Source organism: Polyodon spathula, chromosome 14 (assembly GCF_017654505.1).
Source record: "Polyodon spathula isolate WHYD16114869_AA chromosome 14, ASM1765450v1, whole genome shotgun sequence".
Taxonomy (NCBI): Eukaryota; Metazoa; Chordata; class Actinopteri; order Acipenseriformes; family Polyodontidae; genus Polyodon; species Polyodon spathula.
In genome coordinates this window covers 30,600,764-30,625,944 of record NC_054547.1, presented here as the reverse complement: position 1 = coordinate 30,625,944, position 25,181 = coordinate 30,600,764, and the positions used below count along the sequence as shown (strand labels likewise).

The window sequence follows — 25,181 nt, the reverse complement described above, 5'->3', positions numbered from 1 at the left end:
TATATTTTATAATTAAATATACCTATATTTGAAATGCATAAATAGATGTTTTCAATGAATGCCTATATTTATCCAAATACATATCTGTCTGGATTTAATGTTTTTATTATACAATAATAATGAGATGTATGCTTTAGATAGATAGATAGATAGATAGACAGACAGATAGATAGATAGATAGATAGTAAGTAAAAACAGTGCACATAGTTGAAGCGTATTAGGTTTTATGATAGACGGGATATTTTATACAAGCTTGTTATTACAGTATGCATATTTAACATTGAAGTAACCAGATACCTGAGAGCAAGCAGAAATGTTTGTCTTGAAAGTACATATGGGTAAAGTAATACTATAAAAATGTATTGCTATTATTAGTGCATCAGCAAACCAAGGTAAAGACAGAGTGTATTTGCAACACTATACAGTACTTCCACTAACTTGAATGCATCCCGGTGTGCCATGCAGCTAGCTAGGTCTCAGTAAATGTTATGAGTTAACGACTAGGAGCAGAGTTCATTTTGAAATGGAAAACTATAAAGCAGCAATGGTTCTCGTGGAAGTCGGTAATGCAGTGGGGTACCAAAACACGCGCCAGGGCTATTGGAAATGTTTGCAGAAATTCAAGGAGTTTGAGGACACTCATTATCTGGACAAAGTAGTTCAGCCGCCTGCTCAATGGGAAGTTCCCTTGGATATATTAATGCACATGGCAACGGCTGAAGTTCTTACTGCGGGTATTGGGACATTTTCATTTTAAAAACACACATCTCTTTTGAAGTCGTGTTTATTTATGTTTATGTTTTTTTGGGGGGGGAATTTGGGATTTTGATAAGGTCGGTTGTATAGGCAGTAATACAGTGTGATAAAATGTGAAACAATGTCACCCGTTTTAAATCTTACCGTATTAGTTTTTTAAAGGATATTAAGCAATTTTTAATATAAATCTAGCGCTTGTGCCCTAGTAAAAAAAGTACTGCACTACAAATACTACAAAGTTGTAAACTTATACAGTCGCAATGACAAAAAATAAATAAATAAGTAGCCTAAAATGAAATGTAATGGTTTATCATGGCATAGTTTGTCGAAAGTACGGTGTGACAGAAGATGTATGATAATATAAATATGTGTGTTTCAGTTGGCTGTCGTAACAGAATATGCTTGTTAAAAAACGTTAGCCTATTTTAAACAATAGTAAAAAAAAAAAAAATATCAAGCCTACTACATGTTCTTAATCACCGCATCCAATTTATTCTGGCTCAGGTCTGGACAGCTGGCAGTCATTTTACAGGGAACTTGCAAAAAAATACCTTATTGCATTGGCCGGAGTTCAAAATAGCAATGAAGATTTGGGACATGATCCTTCCACCAAAAGTGGCCCTGGTAAGTGGGTTAACTTGACTAAATTTATAATTTTTAATAACACTTCAATAATACAGCATCCTATTCTTGTAAACCTGCCGTCTGGACTAATTTTAAAACTGGTTTCTCTCCTGAAAGAACAAAAAGAGCATCAAATAGTTTTGGATCGTATAATTAATTTTAGCAACTGTCTGGTCACTTATGTACAGTTCTTGTTCAAAGTATTGGTATTTAATTGGTATTTTTTAATTTTTATTGTATTTTATAATGAACATGAACTCTGCGTATTTATTGCAAAGTCAACATTAGATGTGTCTTTTTTGTCTATAGCAATGGTGGCGTTTCCATGCATGTGTTTTGTTTGTTTGTTTGTTTGTTTTTTTAGCTCGAGACATTTGGGAGAAAAATGTCTGCTGTAAAATGCTTTTTTTTAGGTTTACATTAACCAGGCTTTACGTAAACCAGGCTTTTCATCGGACGTCATGCAAATGAAGCAGTTAAGGTGGGGGTTGACATGTAAATTAGCTATGCGTAAAGTACTCATGCTGTTTCTGAAGATTATTAGGGAAGATGTGGTTTCCATATGCAGAGAACTGGTACACGAGTGAATCTAAGCTGCTGTAATAAAGCAAAATACGTCATGCCTGGTTGGTATACCACAAAATACCACATGCATTATACATAATGTGTTTTACTGCTCTTGCCCGAATTGTTTTTTAAATGTCATTGGAGGGGGTGGCATAGCATTAGTATGGAATCAGTGTCAGCTGATTTATCTTACAACTCATTTATTAAAATTTAACGGAGAGGTATACAATGAAACTGACCAATATAAGGAATTGCAGATCACCATGGCTGGAAACCAGCAGAGACTTAGGATTCTAAAGCTCTGTGCCATACATCTTCCACTTGTGCTCCAAAGGCTGCCTGGATTGGGAACAGTGGATGTTTTCCCTTTGTTTCGGGAGCTTGAACCTCCAAACATCCTCTGCCAGCAAACTGTTTGAGTTTTTTAAATTTGTCCCTAGCTTGTGGGACTATGCGCTCTATTCCTCCTTCAGAGAGGGCATCAACCACTTGTTTGTACACATGCTTGTTACGCTGTTTCGGGTGATCCAGGTGGCTGAACATATCCAAGTCACTAACTGTACTTATTAATGCCCGGGTTTCCTCCTAGCTCCAACGATTTTGAGTGGAGGGCGTACACATGTTGTCTTTGAACAAGGGAAATCAGTTACAGACATTTAGTAACCAACTCACTTCCTCTTCGTGTTTAACTTTAGCGTAGTTTTTACAGCAAGGGTATTCTCAAACAGCCTCTTTAATACTATAAAAAGAATATAACGCAGTTCATGGCTAGTGGTTTTATACAGAACTGTAAACCTACAAGAGATATACAACATGACAGACCAGACATAGCAAAAAAACAATAATAAAAATAAGCCGCCCGCATTTTCATTAAGGTGAAGTACACCACTGCTAACCATAAAAGCACCCATCAGCCACTACTTTCTGCCATCTTGGAATCCACAGTTACAACTGACCTGCTGCCTTGCAATATTTATAGTGATGTCACTTAAGGATAAACATGCTCATTAACATTTACACATGAAATGCGAGTTTCCATGCAAAACTGGGCGTGGATTTTCCCGTGTGTTTTGATATTTACACGAGTAATTGAGATTTACTCTATCCAGCTTTTGGCCGTTTTTTCGGCCACAAACCTGATTTACCGAGTATTTCTCCCAAACGTGCACATGCATTGCCATTTCACGTGTAAATTGAACCGCATGGAAACCCCATGAAAGACACCTATAGGGTTATTGATTATTGCTGCTTCTATAATCACCTTCACACGCTCAGTAAAATGTTTAATTTAATGCACAATAATGCAAGTTTTGTTTTCATACTTTTTTTTTTTAAACTAACTCATCCGCTTTTATATTTACAGAACTTAAATGCGTAGCTGCTGGAAGAGGCATGTGTATAGGAATGTGCTATTCAAAACCCGAGCAACTTCATGACCTTATTCAAGCAAGCATTGAATGTGGCCGAATGACGCACAGTTACCCTGCAGGTAATAGACCAGGCAAATTCTTTCAATAAGGAGTTGAAGCTGTGTGGGTTGTTACTGCACCAGAATGCTTGAAATTTGTATTAATAGAACAGTTTGACAGAGCAGAGCTGTAATATGTTCAGTGTCCTTATGTGCAGGTATGATTAGTGCCCGGAGATGCACATCAGTAGTACATCCACATCAACAAAAATGAGCAACTGAATATAATTCAGGCAACAGTCTATACATACAACTAACAAAATGTTTAATTTAGACAGACGGTCTAGTTTGTAAGTTTTAGTATAGTATGCATTTTTTCATATCGGTTCAGTAGCTTTTCACAATAAAACCAGCTAGAACATTGAAATAATTATAATCATTTAAAATGAATGTTGTAGCTATTCATAGTCACACAGCATGTTTGAAAGGTTACTAATTCACAGCGCTGTTTCCAAAGTAGCAAACTCTAATCCTTATGAAGGCACATCTTCTGTCAGATGCTGAATGAATGGCTTGCATGTCTCTTTGGCAGGTTTCCTGGGTTCTCTATGTACAGCACTGTTCACATCATATGCTATACAAGGGAAGCCTGTGTCTCAGTGGGGGCGATTGATGCTGGGTGTGATGTCACAGGCAGAGAAATACTGTAGAAAGAAGATAGCCCTATTTTCAGGTACAACAGAAATAGCTTTTAGCACGAAGATTTGTTAACAGGTGTTGCAGACCAACATTTTATTTTTGTAAATAAATAATGTCAATTTTAGCAATATCCCGTAAAACAAAATTCTACAATATGTTCATGAAAGTTGTCACAAAACAGACTAAACTTGGTAATCCTTGTTATTGCTCTCTCACTAGATTATAGTGAAAATTGGTTTTACTTTGAAGCCAAGTGGCTGTTCTACCTCCAGCACAGAACAATTGACAAAGACGGCTGTGACAATCCTGTCTTTCCAGAAAACTACGATGCCAAAGAAAGGCACAAGGTAAAAATGAGCAGCATGAACTGTGGGAATTGGGCAGAGGGCACAAGCCATATAGGGGAAATACAGATCTTTGGAAAAATATAAGAAGTAGCTTCAAATTTTGTTTTCATATCGTTCTATGATGTTTGCCGCTACTCTAAGTGGTTCTTACTGCACATAATATTGTTTTGTTTCTTTACGTGATATAGTCTGTTTTTGGGGGCTTTCACTTGAGTTCAGCAGCTACTCTTCAGTTCTAGTAGCCAGTCATTGTCATATATAACACTGGCTTAATGGCAAAAGCGAAAACTTACTTGCAAAAAGTACCAATAAAAGTTAAAGGGTCAATAAAGCAAACTGTTGATTATATTACATATTAAATATATAATTGCGATTGCAAAAACATCAATTTCTTGTGTTTAAAATGTAACTAACAGATAATTAAGATGCTATATTGTATATTTTCAATATATGGTTATTCTGTAATTCATGTATTTGTTGAAAACTCCCTGAGAAACGTAGAGCTGCTACTTCTACCGGTCATGGTGAGCTAAAATCAAGCCAGCCAGAGCAACAAAAGAAAACAGGGTATGTGCTTGGCTGATGGTAAAATATTTATTCAAACATCAACAATGCAGTCTTTCAAATTACTTATTTGTTTTTGTATTGGCTGAGACAAGAGATAGTCCAGCACTGAATAGTAAACTAGCCACCACATGCATTATACATTAAGTTAGCTACAAATCGCCAGTATGGGGTGGATTCAATCAAAGAGAGCAGGGAAATAATGCTGGTCATGAAGCGGTACTGCATGTTTTGATTGACACTTCCCCTGTATCACATGACCCAAATAGGCATGCTTGTGCTACCACCTGCAGCAGTTGTAGCATTGGAGGTTATTATGAATCATTTTCAAGTTTTTCTAGCTCAGGATCAAAGTAAAATTGGTGTTCTGTTAAAACTTTTTCAGAAAAAAACCTGCAGATCTGCTATAGTTGACATGGGCATGTGCTAAGATTAAAAAAATACTTTTCAGTCACCTTTAATCTGCAGCTGTGGAAACTATGACGCCATTGTTCCACTTCAATGAATAAGAAAGGGTTGAGTTGATGAACGATAATGGCAACAGGTTCTACAATCCATTACAAAGTTTCCCTTGAGTTGTATTTAACCTCCTGGGTGATTGTTGTTTGACAGCTGTACAAACGTTGGAGTTCAGAGTCGTCTGGAAGAAGAAAGGGTCTTGAAATTACACTCATCATCTATGATGCCTTGCTGGCTGCTGGCAATGACTGGAACAAACTCTGTCAAAGGGCCATGATTCATGGAGGCAAGTTACATTCAGGGCATGAGATTAAGCAGATATTGTTATCATGTGCTTTATGAGCACTATGTTTAGCTCTAGTCTTTGGTTATAGCACCAATTAAATTAGACCAGCGGCATTATGACCACCTTGTAGTGGCAAACATATATATATATATATATATATATATATATATATATATATATATATATATATATATATATATATATATTAGGGATGGGACGAATACAGCTGTTCAGAATAGTTTTCCTTTAAAGTCTCATTTAACCGACACATTTCAACTGAAAGCTGGTTAAACTTTTAAATCACACAATTAGGTGGTGCTGTGTGTATAATCTCCAAAGGCAATTAGGTTGTGCTGTGTGTATAATCTGTAGAAAGGTGAGTTTTGCGTGGTCGATGCAGATCCACATTATTAACCGATAAGCATAATAATAGTGTGTAATGTCTTCAGGTAGGGTTTTAAAAAAAATCCCTCTTGTTACAATTCTTCAGTCTGTTGATGTTGAGGTATAAAAGTTTTAATTTGAGACGAGTCAAAACATACATTTGGCCAGTTAAAAGACAACAGTTTCCTTTGAATGGAAAGCACTCTGCACAACCGAATGATATCAAAGTGTCGCCGTGTTCAAATGAAATGTCGGTTCTGTTTTTTTTTTTTTTTTTAAACCCCACATGAAGACGTTACACACTAGTGTTATGATTATGTGTTTATAACATGGATCTGCATTGGCCACGCGAAATTCACCTGTCTACAGATTAAAAGGCAACAATGTGTTTTTGATTGAAAGAACTTCGGAGGTTATACACACAGCACAACCTAATTGTGTGATTTAAACGTTGAACCAGCCTTCAATTGAAATGTGTCGGTTCAGTGAGACTATTATTCTTAAACAGTGAACTGATTAAAAACAAGAAGCACTGTTTAGAGATGTGAAATTGAACATTGCCATTGAAATTGCAGCTTTGAAGATTTACAGGCCTTTTTTTTTTTTTTTTTTTTTTTTTGATGTTCATTCCGAACAGTAGGTGGGGCTGCAGCAAGCGGTTTCAAGCACTATGGTGTTTCTTCTTTGTCACGTCTGGCCATATTTAGTTGCACATCAAAACAAACCTCTCACAAGACCTGCGGCAGTGTAAGGTGACAGTGTTGGGGAAGATAATTATTATCCTTTGATATGTTTAAGCTGTGCTTTAGTAAGTTCGATGCCTAGCAGTAGTATTTTTTTTTCACCACTTGAATAAGTGTTGGTGTCTGATTCAGACTCATCCAAAATCTCATCTAGAGTTTGGTTTTCCAAAAGATTTAAAATTGATATACCTCATCAGTCATCTTTATTGTGATTTTAAATGTGGCTACCGTTTGTTATTCAAAATTACATATTAAATGTGGTTAGTCATGTTTATTAATATACATTTAAATATTGCTACCATTTTTTTTTTTTTTTTTTTTTCAAAATTCTAGTGGTGTATGGATATCTACAAGTGATTCGCCCCTTAGGTTATGTAATATGCTTTTTATGTAAACTAGCTATGCTTAAAGTACTTGTGCTGTTTTTGAAGATTACTATAGAAATTTTGAGAAAATATGGTTTCCATGCTATAATAAAACAAAATGCCTCGTGCCTTGTTGGTTTTACCGCTCTGCCCAAATAGTTTTTTTTTTAAATGTCATTGGCGGGGTGGCATGGCATTAGTATTGAATCTGTTTCAACTAATTTATCTTACGACTCATTTATTAAAATTTAACTGAGAGGTATACATTGAAACTGACCAAGACAGGTATTGCAGATCACCATGGCTGAAAACTGAAAACTTCCACATATGCTCCCAAAGCTGTCTGGATTGGGAACCGTGGCTGTTTTGTCTTTGTTTCGGGAGCTTGAACCTCCAAACTTGAACCTCTACGAGCAAGTCCTTATGCCTTGTTATCTAATGCCAATGGCTAGCATCATTTCATGTTACCAGTGCAACATTCAGCATTATAGTGGAAGTGGTAAAGGAAGACATGCAGCCAAAAAGGAATTATATATGTCCTCCTGTGCCAGTGGGAAAAAAAGAGTGCTGATTGCTCTGTATAGGCTGGCATCCTCAGCAGTTCATGGCTAGTGGTTTTTATACAGAACTGTAAACTCACAAGAGATATACAACATGACAGACCAGACACAGCAAATAAATAAATAAATAAAAAAGCTGACTGTATTATCATTAAGGTGAACTACACCACTACTAACCATAAAACCGCCCATCAGCCACTACTTTCTGCCGTCTTGAACTGACCCGCTCCCTTGCTCATTAACATTTATGCATGAAATGCAGGCTTCCATGCGAAACTGGGCGTGGATTTTCAAGTGTGTTTTGTCATTTACACGAGTAAATGAGATTTACCCTATTCCCCTCTGGCCATTTTTTTCGGCCACAAACCTGATTTACACGAGCCATTCTCCCAAATGTGCAGGCGCATCGCCATTTCACATGTAAATTGCCCCGCATGGAAACCCCATGAAAGACACTGTAGCCGACACAAGTGTAACTGCATATACGATATTGTGGCAATGTTGCCCCGCCCCTGTGTGTATTTCTGTGTTGTATGTTGCGTGTAGTGTGTTAATGTTGGTGTATTGTAGTTGGTACACAGGATATAATATGGGTTATGTGCATGAGTGTTTAAAATGTATATGAGTATCACGCAACTTGCATATTAAAGTGGGTAGTTAGTGTGGAAGCACAGGCATTAATTCACATGCAGGTGTACCGAGATTCCAATTGAATGATTGATTAGCAATCGAGTCTCGGTACAGCTGCATAAAAAAAAAAAAGGCCCGTTTTCACTCACTCTGGGTTGTGTGTTTGGTGAGTGGAGAACTACCCAGCACGGTACTTGTTTGTGTCTGTTCGTCCACGCGTTTGTATGTCTGTTTATTGCCTGTTCATTTTGGCTACTGTGCCATTTTATTTTACAAAGTGTTTTTGTTAAAACCTTTTATTTTGCCCTGTTTAATAAACCGCGCAGTAGCATTTTCATTCACCATTTCACTCGCAGTGCTGTGTGTTCATTTCTGGCCATTTCACATCACCACTAAAGCCAGCTTGTTCACAGATACTGCCATCTAGTGCTGTCATCAAAACATTATCAAACACAGCACAGTGCAGCAGTTATTGACAGATTCTGTCCTATTTGTTTTTTAAACAGCACCAGTAAGTTTTACAAGCATTTCACTTCATCAAGGCAGCCATAAAGGATTATTTATTTTATAAAGGATTTATTTCTGGTTGGGTGTGTTTCTGCCATTCTGTGTTAATATGCTGATGTGCTAGTGACAATTTGGAGTAAAGAGTTGAGTCCTTTGTGCCTAACTGGGGCCTCTGTTAATTTAATAATGCCATTAAACATTTGGTTCTGCAGGAGACAGTGAATCTACAGGTGCCATAGCTGGATGCTTGTATGGCCTTTTGTACGGGATTGAAAACGTTCCCAAATGTATCCTACAAAACCTGAGGTTAAAGGAACAGCTGGAAAGACTGGGCAAGGGACTGTACCATGTTGCTCATGGGGAAAGGTAATTAATAGATAACGTTTATCAAATACACGTTATGTATATCTCTCCATTGTTGTTTTGCCAAGCTTACTAACTATTCCAGCAAAAAGACAAGGCAGGTAATGTTGCCTTCAAGTGACACTGTCTTTTATGATATTCATATTTCCTCCGTGTGTATAGACTGTGAGGCAACTTTACTGTAGATATTAGCTTTCAAATTCTACTTATTACTTTAAATGTTTGAATAACTCTGTAGACAAAAATACAAAACATGATCTTTTTATTTCAGCTCGTGTGTCTGCAAAGATTATATATCACCCTGTGAGAATTCTACTAGTTTAAGACAGATTGTCAGAAATTTAGCCAGCAAGCGCACAGTGGATGAAATCAATAATCTTCTCAACTACATGTCTTTACTGGAAAAGGACAACTCTAAGGCTGTCGAATCGGACAGCGAGGCAAAAGAAAAACAACAACAAGCTGCTGCGAAGCCAAGGCTGACTCGGTTTCAGCTGCTTCAGTGCAGATTTACAAAGTTTGGTATCAAGAACAAAATGGAAAAACTCATTCTTAATGAGCCAGGAAAGGAGAAGATTACCTTGAACAAAGTCCAGCCTTCTGATGGTGCGAACAATTTTGCTCAAAACACTACTCAACAAGGCCCTTCAGAAAGACAGAATAAAAGCACCGACATAAACACCCACAGGCTGGGTGTAACCAAAGAAACAGAATCCACAGATAATATTACAGTCTCCAAGAAGCAAGAGGACCATCATACTCAGCTGAATAAACAGACAGCAGATCACCACTCACTGTCTACAAAGCTGGGCACCACAAGTTCAATTTCTCAAGTGGATGTCAAAATTGCTCCGGCGGAGTCACTGGTAGACACTGCACCTGTAATGTTACCAACGTCTGCTGAAGAGTTACAGAAAGAAAGCTGGACTGAAAGTGCTGTGTTGGTTTCTCTGAAGTGTGCTCCTTGCAACCCAAATCAAATCTTTGTTTACAAATCACCAACAATACACCCACAGGTTGAACACACAGAAATTTCAACCTCCCCAAAGATTCAGACCGACAGTGATTCTGAGTCCCAAACTAGCCAGACAGAAACTCAATACAAAACGAAGCTGGCATGTTCAGAGACACAAAACTGTTCAGAACAAATAGCTACAGAAATTCCCAGCCACGGGTTAGACGGCAACAATCAATCCCTGTATGCAGATAAAGTCTCTCCAGCTACACAGCACAAAGAAGTAAGGGCCTCTGTTATACAGGACAAGAGCCTGGAACATGAGCTCTGTGAAAAGACTTCTCCTAAAGACAGATTTGAAATGAATCCTCCCACAACTCCCAACTATGATGCAGACAGGCTTCCTGGCACAGGCCAAAGGTGTAAGTCGAACATAAAAGAGGCAATATCCCAGGTTCACAAAGCAAAATCGGAGGAATGTGCTACACTATCAGCTTCTGAACTCGCACAAACTGTTAGACTACCTCTGGAGGCCATCGTAGATGAGCCAATAAAAGGCTGTACAGAAATACCTGTGTCTTCCGTGCTCTCAGTCACCCCTGTGGTTGGCATTAAAGTAGCTCTGGAACAAAAGCACTCTGAACATGAGAAGGTCGCGGACCAGCTTGCCTGCGTCGCTCGAGCACGAGAAGTAGCAAAGCCTGAAACACTAACCGAAGAGGCACGCTTACCAGGCATGTGGCACGTTCCCAGTATGAGCAACAGCAGGCGGGGAGACAAGAACACAAAGACACTTCCATGGAAGTATAAAGTACACAGCTATGCTGAGCCAATAGAGGTTCATCAGGCATCAAGACCCACTGCAAGGGTAGTGCTGCGAGCTAGCGAACTCATAATGCTTTCCTGATATTTACATTTATATACAGTCAAACGAGTCAATAGCAATTCCCCTCGTGAATTCAGTGTATTCAAAATGAGCTGTGTCTAAAGACCACCTGCCTTTAAGGACTAGTTTTAGATGCATTGAGAGGTTGGCAGACAAAGCAAATTTGAGTTAAAAAGATAAATGTCAAAGGGTCACACATCTTTTGCATGTGGCTTTCAACTCAGAGCTTTTGTATGCATGTCATTTGAATGGATTTGTTCAGCTGCTGTATCACTTTAAAACACTCAATGTGAAGTCTAAGGTAAAAGTTTTACCATTGAATTGATTTGAAGCGAGAATGCACTTTCAGCAGCTCTGGGAATATCAGATACATGTGACTTTTATAAATACAGTAATGCCTGTATGATGTTGTATTTTAGCATCACCAATGCCATTTATTTGCCTATGGAGTCTTGTTTTTGAATTGCATTATAGATATAGTAGGTCCATGTCAGATTTGAATTGTTTGATTATTGTAAGTACTGTGTCAGTCTCCTGTACCTCATGTATGTTATATACCTTTTCAGGTTTTAATGTGTAACACAAATAAAATGTCCTGATGACTTATTGGTGACCACTGTGAATGTTAAATAAATATGTGCTGTACATCAACAAACAATACATTTGAATATAGAAAAACATCAATCATAATTATTCAATGAAAAAAAAAGTACTATAAAGGCTTTTAAATTGTCTTAGAATTACCTTTTATTTTCTACACGGTTCATATCTACTTTTTTTGTTGTATTAGTTATAGCAATATCAAAAATTAGGTTCTGCTGCATAATGAAAATCCATGATAAACATATGACAGAGAATAATAAACATATTTATTTATAGTTTTCAAGAAATTATAAGGCAACCTGTACAATGGATTTTTTCATCCAAAAATGCATTCCATTATTTTTGAAAATGTCCAAGTTGTCCATTTGGATTCAAAGCACTAGTCACTATTACAATATTATTACATATTCCACCCCCATTACAAATTAGTGTTGCTTCTAAACCTCAGAGTCTACATACACGAAGCACCCAGCAGCTCAATCAGAGCTGGCTTGCTCTTCCTCCAGTTCAACTAGAGGTGAATGCCTGTTGGCCTGAGAACCTTCTTTGAAGAAAACCCTCTTGATGACTCCAGCTTTCGGTGCCCGGATAGTATGCTGTGAACAGGAAAACATGGGGGGTTCAGAACAGAATTAGGGTGTGATGATACAGATTTACACTACTGTGCAAATCAGAAAAAAAATAAGAGGACGTCACTATGCTTAGATACTTTAGGAAAAAAAAAATGTAACCATTATATTTTCCATCCCATGAAAACACGTGATGTATTCACATAATTTTATGTATGTAGGATGATATGTGATATAGATCTACAGAAATAATGTTTCATGGTCATGAAACTCAGAAGAACTGAGAAAATACTTTAAAAGTATCTTTGCATATAAGATTTTATTAATTATCTTCTTACCTCCATCTTCATTGCTAGCATGATCATCAAGGGATCTCCAATCTGTACTTTATCCCCTGCCTTCACGAATACCTGAGAGAACAAAAATAACTAAATGAGAGCATCAGTATCAAACCACGGGTATAACTTACAAAGTTCATGAAAAAAAAAACTGCCATGATAATGTGAAGTATAAAAGGGTTCTTCTATTATCTTGGGTTCTGGTTCCTTAGCAAGTTTCATTACAAACCTGTTCTCCAGATTGTTTCTAGCAATTGCCAGGATCGTACCTGATTAGCCAGCGGCACTGTCCTTCACCATATTCAGCAACAGATTAACATTGTACATGACAAATAAATGGGATTACATAGAAGTAATTCGCATAGAAACTAAATATTAGGTTAAGTACGCTGGCCCGTCTGTCATGAGCACACTGTGCAGAAAAGACAACGCTGAGTAGCCTCACAGTGAATAGTGACAATGATTAATACTGATGCTGCAATGATAAATCTGAAGTTACAGCTGACAGAGTCATATTCCAGTCGGGGTGCACAGCAGACAAAGACATCAGATCCAGATAGAACCACAGCTTACACCACTGGAGTTGGACTAAAATAAGACTAAAAGAAACCGAGATGGCTCTGCAACCTTGAACCAGGGTCCAACTTGCTGTAACATCCTCTACTAGGGAGCAGGAAGCTCATTGTACTCTGCACTGACAAAGCAGCATAGCAGCTATCAGCAAAGCATCTTGCTTAGGGTCAATACAGAACTGAGTGCAAGACTAACTGAAAAGTGCAGGGCAGTATATGGTAAGATTTTGTCTGAGATAGGTCTTACCATGTGTGCCAAGCTTGAGAGAAAAAATATGCAACTTTGCATTACAGACCATACAGACATATCTTTTAAACTTTGTAGTTTTTAGTAAATCAGCTCTTAAGCAGAAACCGTAAGTCAAGTCATGCTATTTCTCACGTACAATGAAGGTTTAGGTTATAGATGATTTGATACTACCTTATAAATAGTGCACGATGAAATATTCAGTTATTCAAACAAACACTGCTTGAAATGTGTTCAGTGGCAACAATGATTAAGTTCACTTTTGTTGATATAACAGAATATATACAGTACATGACACAGTTAAAAAGGAGACCAATGCATAAATATCAAATAAATGTGTTACTCTGAACTTTTTTTGTTTTACATGAAATACAAAATTAAAGAATACTTGTTTAAATATTTTTTTTACTGCAAAGATAATCCTACACCGCAGAGGCTTTAGATACTGGGTTCTGTAGGGCATTTAGGAAATGAAAACTACCTTTTCAATGGTTCCTGTCATGGGTGCCACTGTCCCACCCTGTGCTGCGGTGGCACCAACACCAGCCAAGAACTTGGGCACAGGCAAAGCCACCTCAGCATGGCCCTCCTAGTGAAACAAGGAATGATGAACATAAAGCAAAGGCATTTTGTCATGTTCTAGCAATGCAACCCAACAAACAAAAGAGTTTACCATGGAAAACAAGTGGACAGTGTTATCCAGGATGACCAGCTTAGGCTTGGACGCAACTCCGTTTATTGAGCATCTCAGGTATGAAGCTTGGTCTTCATGGATTAAATCACCAGATACCTGGAACAACTCTCCGTCAATCTGAAGATGAAAATGATAATAGGGGTTGGCGGTTTTTAAAAACAATAGTGCCCAAACCATTTCTTCCCCCAATTCCAAATAAAAGCAGACAGCTTTTTAGCATTGTGGTTTAAACGCAAGTTTGAACAGCTTCATTTCTTTCTCCAGCAAAGTAAGCAGTTTGGAAGAGAGGGCTTATTTATAGTGCTGTAGCTTCAGAGACTTATCCAAGTGAAATGAAAATAGCACCAAGGATAATTAAGAACAGGGAAACTGATGTTTGTAAAATAGACAACTTCAACTTTACCCAGAAAGGCTGATATTTTAATACACAACAAACAGCGGCAAGTAATGTTTGGGAAAATTATAAATTAAAAATGATAAACCTGAACAAATGTGGAGAATCAAATCAAAATTGGAAATGAATTTACCTCCATTCTGTAAGACCCATCTTGATTGTAGCAAACAGCTACTTCAATCTCTGTGAAAGAAAGTTTTTGGTTTCAACAGCACAGCATTTTCAGATTGCTCAATCTGCAATTTATTTCCTAGACTAGGGAAAATTTCACTTCATTAAACAGGTTTGGGAGAACATTTTGTTCTAGAAATCTACAACTCTGCTTCTTTCATGCCACACTTACGATGGGATATCCATTTTTCAAATCAATCCACAAAGGCATTCACATGTTATAAGAGTCACAAGCTTCCATAGAAACAAACTTCCCCACAAGAAAACATTTAAAAGTGGTACATGCACTGCAAGCATGTGTGCATAACAGCTACAATTACTCAACGATATGGAAGATCACACAAGTTCAAACGAGTCCCTTTGCTTGAATGTCATTGCGTATCTAAAATTAGCTCTGTGAAGTCTGAGTAAATAGCAGAAGTGTAAAAGCTGCATTTCAAATTAGGTTTTTCAATTGACTATTCACTTTAAATAGTACATCTACTGATATCATGAAAACATACCGAAAAATGAGTCAGACAAGATCAGCTGTGATAGAACAAGAGAAGCGTCAGACTCGTACAGCAAGCTGTGATGACAGTACTGGGAATCACATATCTTCAGGTTCTGTGAACTGCTCTGGCACTTGTTGCGGTAATGGATTGTGTACAGCGATCATGTCTAGCGATCACGTCTGTCGTTGTTTGGAGTTTAACACTTACTATTTTCTCCATCCAGCAGTGTCAGGTTTCGGGTGTATAAAATGTTTACCCTCCTTCCGTTACTTGAAGCGAATGGAGAGTATCGGTCTGGAAAAGAAAGTTCAGAATCAGATTTTAGAGGCTAAAATAACATACTCATGTCATACTTGTGGATACTGAAGAAACTTTTAAATAAATAGTTTCAGTTTCTTATTTTTAAAATACACACAAATATGCATGCGAGTATACTGGATTTGATTTCTGGTCTGTTTTGAGTGGAGTTATTTTTCCCTAGACCCGTATACAGATTTACAGTGTCTCCGGAAATGAGATGTCACCATAAAACTTGTTTATGGTGCTACTTATTTCAACTATAGGTCTGTGTGTAGAGTTATTTGCACACAAGACGGCAGCACCATATAAATAAAGATCAAACCACCAGACTCATACCATCTGAATGCGTGCTGAAGTTACTTGTCATTGTTTTCTCCTGCAATACCAGCCCCAAAGCAGCCTGACACAATGCTTCCTTGGGTGTGGTCTTGGTGGCTGGAAAGAGCTCACTGTAATGTTGAGGGATGAAGCTGGTGTGCACGTTGCCAGCCTCAAACTCTGGGTGCCTAGACAGACTCAGCAGAAAATCAATGTTGGTGCTGAGGCCTACAATCTATCAAGACAGGAACAAAGAGCTGAATTAAGCAGCAACCGAAACCACCCAGGATCAGTCCAAGCCAGACATCACGTACAAAAACATGCCACTGCTATTTTCCAGACACTTGCAAATCTAGCTCATTTTTGGCCGTTGAGATATGTGGATTTATCTTTGTCTGGGCAAATAATGTGTTCAGTTTGTTAATGCAGACGGACATAAAGCTATGAGATTTAAAATTAGGCTTCATAAATCAGATGGACTCCTTTTAAAGGGGCATCTAGCTTCAAATGTCATTTCATTAACTTTTGCACCTTTCCCTTCCCCTTGATAATGTGATTTTTGAGCTATGGTGGATGCATCAGCCGATACAGAAATGAACCAAAAGCCTGATGCTGTTAAAGCACGTCCAATGGAAAGTACTTACATTGTATTGGCGCAGACAGTATCTCAGCTTTTTCAAAGCTGCACAGCGATCCTCTCCCCAAACCACTAACTTAGCAATCATTGGGTCGTAGTGTACAGAAACCTCATCACCTGGAGACCAAGAAATCCAACTTAAATGTAAACCAGAAAGAGATAAAGGACCACATAAACTAAGCCTTTGCTTGAGTTCAAAGGATTTAAAAAGGAAAATAAATAAAAACATGTTGTTAACCTTTTAATATTAGATAATCATAATTTTAACACAGTATAATACCCCAGTGGTAGCATGTTGTCAAGTTGGAAGGCAGGAATCACACGTATACAGGAGAATCCTTTAATTACATTTTTTAACAAACAAAAGTAGGCTCAGACACACACACACACACACACACACACACACACACACACAGCCGAGAAAAAGTTTATAAATCCCAATGATAACTATGGAAATTCCATAGTTTCACCATGATAGCCTTCTTGAATCTTTCCTTAAATGTCCAATAGGGTTTATGTTAACCAATTCCATGTCTTCTGAAACAAAATGATGCAAGAATTAGACAAACAATAAGTAATTATAAGTCAGGGTATGTGAAAAAGTCAGGTGTTTAAATAATTAAGTAGATCTTTAGGGGTTTCCTATATAAAGACTAGAAACTTTGTGAGTTTGGTCTTTACCATACAGGTGTGTGGAAACACGATCAAAAGAAATCTCTGAGGACCTCAGAAAAACAGTTATTGATGCTCATCAGTTACAAAACCATTTCTAAGGATTTGGGGCTCCACCAATCCACGGTGAGACAGACAGTCTACAAATGGAGAAAGTTCAAAACCAGTCACTCTACCCAGGAGCGGTCGGTCATCCTACCAAAATCTCCAAGAACTAAACAGAAAATCATCAAGGAAGTCACAAAGAACCCCAGAGTAACATCCAAGGATCTGCAGGGCACTCTCACCTTGGCTAATGTGAGTGTTCATGACTCAACTATCAGAAAAAGACTGAACAAGAATGGTGTTCATGGAAGGATAGCCAGGAGGAAACCACTGCTCTCTAAAAAGAACACTGCTGCCCGTCTGAAGTTCGCCAAAGAGCACACAGATGATCCACAAGACTTCTGGAATAATGTTCTCTGGACAGTCGAGTCAAAGGTAGAACTTTTTCTCCTCAATGAGAAATGTTATGTTTGGCGAAAACCGAACATTGCGCTCAAACAGAAGAACCTCACCATAACCATCAAACATGGTGGTGGGAGTGTGATGGTTTTGGGCTACTTTGCTGCCTCAGGACCTGGACGGCTTGCCACCATTGACACAAGCATGAATTCTGAATTGTATCAGAAGATTCTAGAGGAGAATGTCAGGCCATCTGTCCGTGAGCTGAAGCTGAACCGAAAGTGGGTCATGCAGCAAGACAATGATCCTAAACATACAAGCAGATCTACAAAAGAATGGCTGCAGAAGAAGAATTTCAGAGTTTTAGAATGGCCTAGTCAAAGTCCAGACCTAAACCCCATCGAAATGTTGTGGCAGGACCTGAAGCAAGCGGTCCATGCAAGGAAGCCCTCAAATGTCACTGAGCTGAAGCAGTTCTGTAAGGAGTAATGGGCCAATATTCATCAAAACCGACGTGAGAGACTGACCAACAGTTACAGGAAATGCTTAGTTGAAGTCATTGCTGCTCAAGGAGGTGCCACCAGTTACTGAATCTAAAGGTCCACATACTTTTTCACACATGGCTATTGAATGTTGAATCATTTGTGGTTAAATAAATGTTGAAAAAGTATCATGTTTTTGTGTCGTTTGTTTAATCAGGTTATCTTTATCTATTATTAGGACTTAGATTAAGATCTAAGAACATTTTAGGGTTGAAATATGTGAAAAACCTAAGGGGTTCACAAAAGTTTTCTCGGCACTGTGTGTGTGTGTGTGTGTGTGTGTGTACATATATATATAGATATAGATATATGAAAGGAAGAATGCAATGATTAGGAGTTTATCAATTGGTTTACCTTGTCTTACTCCAGTCTCAATCCGAATGAAATCGTCCCCTCTTGGAGTAGACAGGTGGAGCAGCGGCCCAGCTCCAGGTAGGAAATTATTGCTGGGATCTTCGGCGTAGATTCTAGCCTCAAATGAATGACCCTTCAGCTTGATTTCCCCCTGCATCAATGGGAGTTTTTCTCCTGCAGCAACCTGATAAAAATACATTAATAAAAAAACTACAAGTCTGAGTTTAATCTGCGAGGTGGTAAACCGATAGTGTTGCCCTTGATGGTTGGACTCCCATAAATCTATAAATGAATCAATCATGAACACGTATATCTTGATCAAACTGTTCAGTGTGAGTTTGTTTACCAAAATTATGGAGAGAATGCTTGCAATCATTTGTTTAAATAGCATTTTTTAATTATAAAATGTCACTTTTCCTTAAAACACTAGTTTTTTTAATGAAATTTCCATCTTTAAACCATTTTACTATCCACATTTCCTTCACTCCACCACATCTCTGAAAATACGTTAACTGAATAATGTCTACAATTTTACAGAACTGAAGTATTCTAAAACACAAATTTGCCAGTGGGAAGATTGGCAATGAAAGATACAAGCATGTGAACGAGATGGGTCCAATTTGAAGCATGTGCAAGTGCAAACAAAACAGCACATTTTCTGAGGGATAAAACAGTTCTAAGGGTTCGCTCTATATTGACGGACTGCAGACCTGTTGGGAATAACTTACAAACTCAAAGCTTACAAAAGGTGTTTCCAGATTTCTTCCTTTTATTTGTTGCGTTTCAAGTGAGAGGTTGCTTGCGCCCTCTGGTGGCAACAAATAAGCTCAGCAACTAGTTTTCAAAATGACTTGCTTACAGTATTTTTCACCAGAAACACAACACAAACAACCTAAACAGGGTTGAACTTCTATCTTCACACACATCACGCAGACAGCTTCTCAACTTATTTTTTTGTTTGTTTAAAATTGTGGATCTCTGGAATTCTGTGATTAGGAATGACGTGGGACAAGGTTCCCTATTTTCCACTGTGCTGTAATGACTGAAGGACTTCCTATTTCATCTCCCTTATTGGGTTATATAAATTAAACAAACTGGCCTCTTAAACACAATATAACAAGGACTATTTATTAATGTAGCTGTTTATTAATGTTCTGACCCTCAGCTGCCACTCCACAAGGTCCGTTCCTGTGATCATCTCAGACACTGGGTGTTCCACCTGCAGGCGCGTGTTCATCTCCATGAAGTAGAAGTTGTGCTGAGAATCCATGATGAACTCCACTGTACCTGGGAGGTAGTGTTAAAGAGTGGTTCATCTCCAAGTGAGTAGATACAAAGATTTAAATACCTCCGCAAAATGAAAAGGAAAAAAAGTTCTGGTTTCATTTCATAAGAATCAGCGTTAAATAAATAAATAAATTACTACAACATTAAACATACAAGACTAGATGTATATGGGGAGGGGGTGGTTTAATCAAGAATTCAAAGGACAACTTTGCATGCTTTTAAATAATCACAACAGTATTGTACATTTAATTGATTCTTCAGTTACTAATCAAATGTGTACATTCCTGTAATATGAATTCATCCAATGTGTTTTGATTGATTGTTTCTACTCACCAGCTCCCACATAATTGACAGCTTTAGCAGCTCGGACCGCAGCCTCACCCAGCTTTCGACGAACCTCCGGACTGATTCCAGGCTGTAGAGGAAACAGGAGGGGTGGCGGTTTCTCTTACTGTTACAGAAAAATTGCAATCTCCTTATTTACGGAGCAGCAGGTGTTTCCCTGGTAATGCCACAGTATAACTTCTCTAATCTCTATGACAACAGTGCGGATGGTGGTGAGACTGAGGGAGATTTTCAGACTAACCATAAACTGTGTTGGCAAATATTTCAGCATAATATTTAAACGTGGCCATGGTACACATTGGTTTTTATATATGCATGCAGTTCATGGTCTATAAAATACAAGTTTATCACTTTGTCAGCTTAGTGTTAATCCAACCCCATACAAGAATGAAATTTGCAGCCTGTTGCACTGGTGTTCTTGGACAATGCTGATTCAATAAAACTGTCATGCCTGCCAATAAGCCCCTTACCCCAGGAGCCTCCTCAATGATTTTCTGATGCCTCCTTTGCACACTGCAGTCTCTTTCAAACAGGTAGACAGCATTGCCGTGCTGGTCCCCAAACACCTGCACTTCCACGTGTCTATTAGGAAGAAGAGGTTGATTACTGATGAAAGTCCAAAGAGGGTCAAAAACAAAAAACAAGCAAATGATTACAATCTGCACAATTACTAATAAGAGTTGAGGGTCCCCAACTGGTTAAGACAGTGTATAATGTGTTGCAGCTGTGTGTCTGCATGTCAGATTGCATTGGTACAAATACAGTGATGGGAGATGAATGAGGGAAAAAAAAGAAAAGTGCACCTTGTTAAATACTGTACCTGGGGTTTTCTACAAACTTCTCCACCAGCATGACTTCATCGTTAAAAGACTTGCGTGCTTCCCTGCGGGCGGATTCCAGCTGGTCGTGGAACTCTGCCTCTGATCCAGCGATACGCATTCCCTACACAGGAATATCAACAGCATGCCGCTCAGCAACAATCACCATCAACTGGAAGGCCAAACATGAAGCAACTGAAGAGAAGTCATAGTGGTGATACCTCAAAATGGAATGCTCTAGGAATGTAAACTGACTGAGGAGGGGCATTTATTGTACATTATACCGTTTTACCCTCATCCCCAAAAACGTTGTGGCTGACAAGACTGGTACGACATTGCCTGCGGTTATTAACGGATGTATCAGTCAGAAACTTCGAAAGGAGTCCCAAAAGAATTGAAACGGTTCAGTGCTAAATTGAATGATGTCACCCAGCAGAACGCTCACCTTGCCACCCCCTCCCCGCACTGCTTTGATCATCACAGGAAAACCAATCCTTCCAGCCTCTTCCTTCAGTTTCTGGTCTGACTGGTCATCACCATGGTAACCTTCAATTATAGGAACGCCTGCAGCTGCCATGATGTGTTTTGATGTACTGTAATATAAAGAGTAACCATTTCCAAGAACACAGAAAGGGTCTGACTATATTGCAGCATTGTTACTCTAGAATTGCTGAGTATTGTAGATAAGAGCACAGTAGCATTACAAAAAAAAAAAAAATAGAAATACATTCTATTTTTCTCTTCTAAATCAAAAGCATTCACTTTTAATATCAGTAATCTGGAGAACCAGTTAAGCCACAGACTATAGAAATAGAAAATATACATCAATTCTCCTGTGGGGTTTTTTGTTCATACCTTTTTATACCCATGTCTCGAATGGCAGAAGATGGAGGGCCGATAAAAATGATTCCTTCTTGTTTACACAGCTCTGCGAATTCAGTGTTTTCTGACAGAAATCCATATCCTGGGTGGATAGCCTATAGGTAAAAGAGAAGACAAATGATATATAGAACAAATCTTTTTGACAATTAGTGCGCTATTAACTTATAATAGACTACTCATTTTCCTCCTATATCTATTCATTCTCAAAGTGAAGACTTGCATATAAAATGTATGGCGAGACAAAACAAATCTACAGTGAAAACCACAGCAGCTGCATTTCTAGTGCTGGTACTTTAGTAAGAAAGTGGCTACTAATGTATATTTGTTTTCAGTACAGTTGTAATGAAATTAAGAGGACTAACTGCAAACCCAGCTGGGTTTTTATTGACCTGAGTGAACACTGTTAATAACTACATACCTCAGCTTTTAAGTGGACCGAAGGTATAGTCCTGGCTGATTTAGCCCACTGTTAAACACAACAAATACCTGTGCATGTGACGTTTTGGCGACTCTCATTATTTTCTCCATGGACAGGTAGCTCTGCTGGGACGATGCAGGTCCAATGTGATAAGCTTCATCTGCCTGGGACACACAGAATAAGATTTCTAGTCCCTTAATCACATAAAAAAGCTAGCCAGCAAGCATTACTTCTTTAGTTATAGTGATGTTTTGGCTGGATATAGTATATACACAGATAATAAGCTAGCCAAGTGTCCTCATATAGTTTTACCTTTTGTTAAGTTGCACAAGGTGAATTTGTTTTAATGTCACAGGTTTAGAATTATAGTGAAGCGTTGCACTGCACAGGTTCCCTAAAATGCATGCTTTGCTAATGGTTAAGCCAGTTTTGTTTTGTTTTTTCTCACCATTGCAACATGCATGGACTGCCTGTCTGCATCACTGTAGACAGCTACAGAACGGACACCCATCTTCTTAGCCGTTCGCATCACACGGCATGCAATCTCCCCTCGGTTTGCAATAAGGACTTTCTCGATCCGCCCTGCAACACACAAATGACCATTCTCAATAAAACGCCACAGTAAAACCAAGACCGACTATTTCCTATAATAACAGAGCCTCAGTTAAGGTTTTTTTTTTTTTTTAATTGACATCCAGTCTCCTGTGGTAAATGTATTACAGCTTTTCTGTATTAAGAGAGGACGGTTGCCTTTATGTATAAACCATATAATGTATTGTAAATAATGGTACAGCAGATTCAAAGTGAATACATTGGCAAATGGTGTAATTAACTTTACCACTGAAACTTCCCAACACTAGTGTGTCACAGCACTTAATTTGCCATAGTTCTTTAATTCTGTGTGGTAGTGTCAAAGTGCTAAATAAAAATAGCTATCTAAAAGTCGACCAAGTTGAGTATCTCTGTTAATTAACAGGGCTGATGATTTTTCATATTCTAAAGTTCATCACCTTGAGATGAACACCTCACTGGCCCGTTGGTCCATAGCCGTTTCCTGAAAATGAAGCAGAAGAAGAACATAGTTTTCAAACAGGGTAAAGAAATGCTGCTAGAATATGGCATTTTATACAACCTTTGAAAGCACAGAAAATAGCAAAAACATCGCCACAGTTTTATTTATTGTTTTGATCCACTTCTCATTAAAGTGCACATTATGCAAAGAAACAAGGCGTTAATGAAACACATATAACTGTTGTTACCTTATAATTTTAAAACAACTATACGTTAAATTACGTCTTTAGCACCGATACAAAAAGCAGTAACTATACTTGTCAATATACTGGGATGCAAAAACAGTCAATCGTTTTCTATGCTATCATCCTATGCTAATCTAAACACTTCAACGTCAAGGTTAAGACAATCTATTGTTTACACTATGGCTACAACAACTCTATGCCAGGCTTATTAAACTAATCAACCAGTGCATAAACCGTGCAAAGAACTAGACTGGCCATCAACTTTATTTTAGACATTTTGATTTACAAGTTATCATCACTTACTGCAGCAGCACTGCCCTTACTCCCTGCCAGCTCTGGACCTTCAATAGGGCAGCAGCCATGTTCACCCTGTCATGAAGTCCCAACACAGACGCAATATCAAATAATAAACAGTTCGCGAAATTCGAACCGTTAAAAGGTGTTTATTAATAATTGTTTACATATTGGTGTATTTCTATACCAGGATGGTAATATTATATGCAAAATGTACAATATATGGTAGGATGATGATAACAATTGTTTGTGTTATATGTGTTATTGATACTTTTGATCCTCGCGGCTTCCCGTACATGGATTTATGCTGAATGACTTCAGCGGTAACTTCAGCCAATCTGTCTTCTCGGTCCTAAAGTTAGAAAATTTGAGCATGCTATTTGAAACATGGTGTTTGAAAGTGAAGGAATGCAGTATAGTGACAATAACACTACCTACGTGGCACCTATTTGCCTGCTTATTAATTTGTTTATTTTGCCAGGTTATTATTCTGCAGCCTCTTGAAAACTATTGATCCAAAACTGTAAAATTACTTTTAATCATTACCTGGGCGAGGTCATTTTCTTCTGTGTTATCTTTAATTTAAAAACATGCGAAAGGGAAATGAATCTGTATGATGTTCCTCCTCAGAATATTCACATTCAAAATGGGGCACTAAATAACCAGCAGGGACAGAATAACAATGATGGAAATCAAGAATCATCATGGATGAAGTATAATGATGTCTAACCAGGGGTTCAGATAAGCTGCGTACCTGCCATTTTTACGCATTAAACAGTCCGAAGTACACACTAAATTTAAACGTAATGTGTAAAAATGCGCATAGCAATTTTGCTGCACAGTTTGTTTGCATCCCGTAGACAAAGAGAAGGAGAAGTGATACCTTTTATTGGACTAACTAAATAATAATTATTCACAAGCTTTCAAGACCTCAAAGGTATCTTCTTCAGGTGAAAGTAGGAAAGAGACATACTACTTTAAGAAGAGACATTTGAGGTCTTGAAAGCTTGTGAATAATTATTATAAATATGAATAAATCATTATTTAGTTAGTCCAATAAAAGGTATCACTTCTGCTTCTCTTTGTCTTTGTCATCTCTGGACTAATACGGCTACCATTTAATCTATTTGCCTCCCCTAAAACTTTTACACATAGGAAAGGAACTATACAAGGTAACCTGACTAGGACGTAAACAATTCGCGGTTAAGTTTGAAATATATCCTTAAATATTACTTTAGTACATGTTGTAATTGAAATTATTACATATACTAATTTGGCCAATTAGATAACTGAACATTAAATGAGAACCAGTTAATTTAAAGAAAATAGTATGTTTAATAAATTATCCAATTAAAAGTCACCATACATCTGCAATTCCCGCCCAAGTCGTGGTGGTATATGGACTTGGCATTGAGTTAAGTTTAGTGAA

The 25,181-nt window shown here is 38.0% G+C and overlaps 3 protein-coding genes across 3 annotated transcripts; 2 read left to right on the top strand and 1 right to left on the bottom strand.

Annotated features, from left to right (window-relative positions):
* The first annotated feature begins 443 nt into the window (after positions 1-443).
* LOC121326589 (protein ADP-ribosylarginine hydrolase-like protein 1) lies at positions 444-9,269 on the top strand. Its single transcript, XM_041269922.1, has 7 exons — positions 444-734; positions 1,261-1,380; positions 3,311-3,436; positions 3,948-4,088; positions 4,274-4,401; positions 5,578-5,710; positions 9,112-9,269. Exons 1-7 carry the CDS (start codon positions 524-526, stop codon positions 9,267-9,269), a joined length of 1,017 nt encoding a protein of 338 aa, XP_041125856.1. The 5' UTR covers positions 444-523.
* On the top strand, positions 9,087-11,706 carry LOC121326549. The gene is made up of 2 exons (XM_041269885.1): positions 9,087-9,265; positions 9,534-11,706. The coding sequence occupies exon 2, from the start codon at positions 9,652-9,654 to the stop codon at positions 11,122-11,124; it is 1,473 nt and encodes a 490-aa protein (XP_041125819.1). The 5' UTR covers positions 9,087-9,265; positions 9,534-9,651; the 3' UTR covers positions 11,125-11,706.
* Positions 11,707-11,953: 247 nt separating this feature from the next.
* LOC121327347 (methylcrotonoyl-CoA carboxylase subunit alpha, mitochondrial-like) lies at positions 11,954-23,972 on the bottom strand. Its single transcript, XM_041271310.1, has 19 exons — positions 23,762-23,972; positions 23,213-23,256; positions 22,651-22,784; positions 22,271-22,366; positions 21,758-21,879; positions 21,348-21,495; positions 20,905-21,026; positions 20,555-20,666; positions 20,073-20,154; positions 19,612-19,739; positions 18,453-18,636; positions 16,448-16,557; positions 15,822-16,038; positions 15,393-15,479; positions 14,654-14,703; positions 14,106-14,243; positions 13,914-14,021; positions 12,614-12,685; positions 11,954-12,302 (listed from the first exon to the last, which is right to left on the bottom strand). The coding sequence occupies exons 1-19, from the start codon at positions 23,818-23,820 to the stop codon at positions 12,183-12,185; spliced, it is 2,133 nt and encodes a 710-aa protein (XP_041127244.1). The 5' UTR covers positions 23,821-23,972; the 3' UTR covers positions 11,954-12,182.
* Positions 23,973-25,181: the final 1,209 nt, after the last annotated feature.